Genomic DNA, 3,047 nt, shown 5'->3' on the forward strand with positions numbered 1-3,047 from the left:
TAATGCTACATAATTTGATATGATATGTTTTTATATTTTATTTGTCAAAAGATAGGTTATTAAATTTTAAAATTGAATATATCGTGAAGTGAGCGTAACACAACTGGTTAGTTTCTTGTGGTGGATCCAGCCCATATTGATAAACGACGTCCTCACTGATAACGAGATGTCCATGACGATGTGTGTGGCTAACCCGTGAACATTTATTTTAGCCTATAGGTAAGTTTGCAGGTTAGCAACTTACCACTAATCTGAGCCGTCAATCTCGCATCAGAAGGTCTCCACCTGTCCCATGTGGACCAATCACACTCAGCCAGCTGGCCACCTCCCCTAACCACCATCATATTTAAGCCCCAAATGGCCAAATCCTCCTCACTCTCTGTAAAAACAAGCAAACAAAGAAAGAAAAGCATCACAAATCTCACGCACTGTCTCTCGTTCGCGCAAAGCACGCTGCTTTTCTCCGCTTTGCGAGCACCATAGCCTAGCCCACCATGTGCGGCGGCGCCATCCTCTCCGACCTCATCCCGCCGCCGCGGCGGGTCACCGCCGGCGACCTCTGGCTGGAGAAGACCAAGAAGCAGCAGCAGCAGAAGAAGAAGAACAAGGGCGCGAGGAGGCTGCCACTGCGCCAAGAGGAGGAGGATGATTTCGAGGCCGACTTCGAGGAGTTCGAGGTGGATTCCGGCGAGTGGGAGGTGGAGTCCGACGCCGACGAGGCCAAGCCGCTCGCCGCGCCCCGGAGCGGCTTCGCTAAAGGTAAAACAAGAACGCGAGATTTGGGAGATAAAAGCGAGCTGTTTCTTGATTTTGGTTGGCCCAGATTTTTTTTTTTTTTGCTTGCGGTCAGTGGGGAGATTAGTAGGTGAGGAGAAGGATGCCTTTTTTTTTCTATTGTTCTGTAGGAAATTTAATGTCTGCAAATCTGAAAATTCCACCTAATTATTGTTGCAGTTAGTGCTTGCTTATCATGCTAGGTTGCTGCTGCCGGGTTAGCTTTATTACCTTATTGATTAATCTTAAGGAATATTATTATATCTCAGTTTTAGAAATCAGGGCCTATGTTATGATGAATCATCATGTCCTGTGATGGCTCCTACGATTCATGGATGGAGCTTCCATACAACACAATTTGGAGAAGAAGTTTCTGAGAGTTTGCGCAGATTGGATCAGATCTATGTTTTTTCGTGTTAATTACTGTACTCAAGTAATCCCGTATGAAGAATCTTGGATCCGACACTGGGCGTATAGAATCTTGACATTTCTGAACAAAGTTAGGACTCAAGCAGATCCATGTTCTGAAGAAATATCTGTTTTTTTTTCCTATACCATGTGATTGGACTGAACATGTACAGTATTTTCTTCACTGTTTTTAATATATTCTCTTCTGTTTTCTTTTCTTAATGCTTATTGGCCAGCAGTTCTTATGTTAAAGTGTTCGATTCTCAATGCTTCTTTGTGTATGCTACTGAAGGTTGAAGGATAATAAGTTTTTACCATATTAAAATTTATACACCGATCTTGTTCCTTGCTTCAGGTGGATTGAAAAACACTACTGTTGCTGGTGCTGATGGGCCTGCAGCAAGGTCTGCTAAAAGGAAGAGAAAGAACCAATTCAGGGGTATCCGCCAGCGGCCATGGGGCAAATGGGCTGCAGAAATCAGAGATCCTCGCAAAGGTGTCCGTGTCTGGCTTGGCACCTTCAACTCTCCTGAGGAAGCTGCCAGAGCTTATGATGCTGAAGCACGAAGGATTCGAGGCAAGAAGGCCAAGGTCAATTTCCCAGATGGGGCTCCAGTGGCTTCTCAGAGGAGTCATGCTGAGCCCTCCTCCATGAACATGCCTGCTTTCAGCATCGAAGAGAAGCCGGCCGTCATGTCAGCAGGCAACAACACCATGTACAACACAAGTGCTTATGCCTACCCTGCTGTTGAGTACACCTTACAGGAGCCATTTGTGCAGATTCAGAATGTCTCATTTGTTCCTGCAATGAACGCGATTGAGGATACTTTCGTGAACCTGTCCTCTGATCAAGGGAGCAACTCCTTTGGTTGCTCGGACTTTAGCCAGGAGAATGATATCAAGACCCCTGACATAACTTCCATGCTTGCACCGACCATGACAGGTGTTGATGACTCCGCATTCCTCCAGAACAATGCCAGTGATGCAATGGTACCTCCTGTGATGGGGAATGCTAGCATTGATCTTGCCGACCTGGAGCCGTACATGAAATTTCTGATCGATGGTGGTTCGGATGAGTCGATTGACACCCTTCTGAGCTCTGATGGATCTCAGGATGTGGCCAGTAGCATGGACCTTTGGAGCTTCGATGACATGCCCGTGTCGGCCGAGTTCTACTGAGGGGTTTGGGGTGTAGCAACTGGTGCCTGTATATATAAGGACAAATGGTAAGCATCAGCAATGTGAAAACGGCTAACTCTTTGTGACATTTCGATCTCCATTTCTCTGATCTTTCTCCGCCTCTCGTTTCAGGAATAAACATTCTGGACATCCAAGAAGCGGCATGTGTCTGTCGGGCGCCTCTAGTTGCGCTATATAGCTATGTTAGTATGTTAGTATGTGCTGTGTCTAGCTTAGATGCTGAAGTCTCAAGTACTATTTGGCAGTGAAACTATCTATCTGTAACTGCTATATGAGGCTGGAACAAGTTACTTAGCTTCTACCTTATCTGTACTTGCTATAGTGGCTGTGAACCTTGTGGATCTGAACTCTGAAGCCAATGTTTACTATATAATGTGGTTGGTTTTATAAACTCTAGTTGATTTGGACCCCTGTCAATGGTCATGCTATGGCTGGGGATAAGAACCATTGATGATCATATTTGACTAGAAACGCTGCTTCCAAAATATCCCATAAAGTAAAGCTGAACTTGTACTAATGTTCTTGCACAAGTTGCAATAATGTTGCCTTATGGAAAAACAGTTTCCGGACCAAGTGGTATCTGTACGAATTGCTATTGTAGGCTAACAATTTGTGCTCAAGTGGAAGATGGTGAGTATGAATCATCTTTCCTTCAGTTGCACTTA

The 3,047-nt window shown here is 45.0% G+C and overlaps 1 protein-coding gene across 1 annotated transcript; it reads left to right on the forward strand.

The window, feature by feature from the left end:
- The first annotated feature begins 376 nt into the window (after positions 1-376).
- LOC127776764 (ethylene-responsive transcription factor 1-like) lies at positions 377-2,778 on the forward strand. Its single transcript, XM_052303299.1, has 3 exons — positions 377-759; positions 1,538-2,408; positions 2,494-2,778. Exons 1-2 carry the CDS (start codon positions 495-497, stop codon positions 2,359-2,361), a joined length of 1,089 nt encoding a protein of 362 aa, XP_052159259.1. The 5' UTR covers positions 377-494; the 3' UTR covers positions 2,362-2,408; positions 2,494-2,778.
- Positions 2,779-3,047: the final 269 nt, after the last annotated feature.

The sequence above is a fragment of the Oryza glaberrima genome, chromosome 6 (assembly GCF_000147395.1).
Source record: "Oryza glaberrima chromosome 6, OglaRS2, whole genome shotgun sequence".
Classification (NCBI taxonomy): Eukaryota; Viridiplantae; Streptophyta; class Magnoliopsida; order Poales; family Poaceae; genus Oryza; species Oryza glaberrima.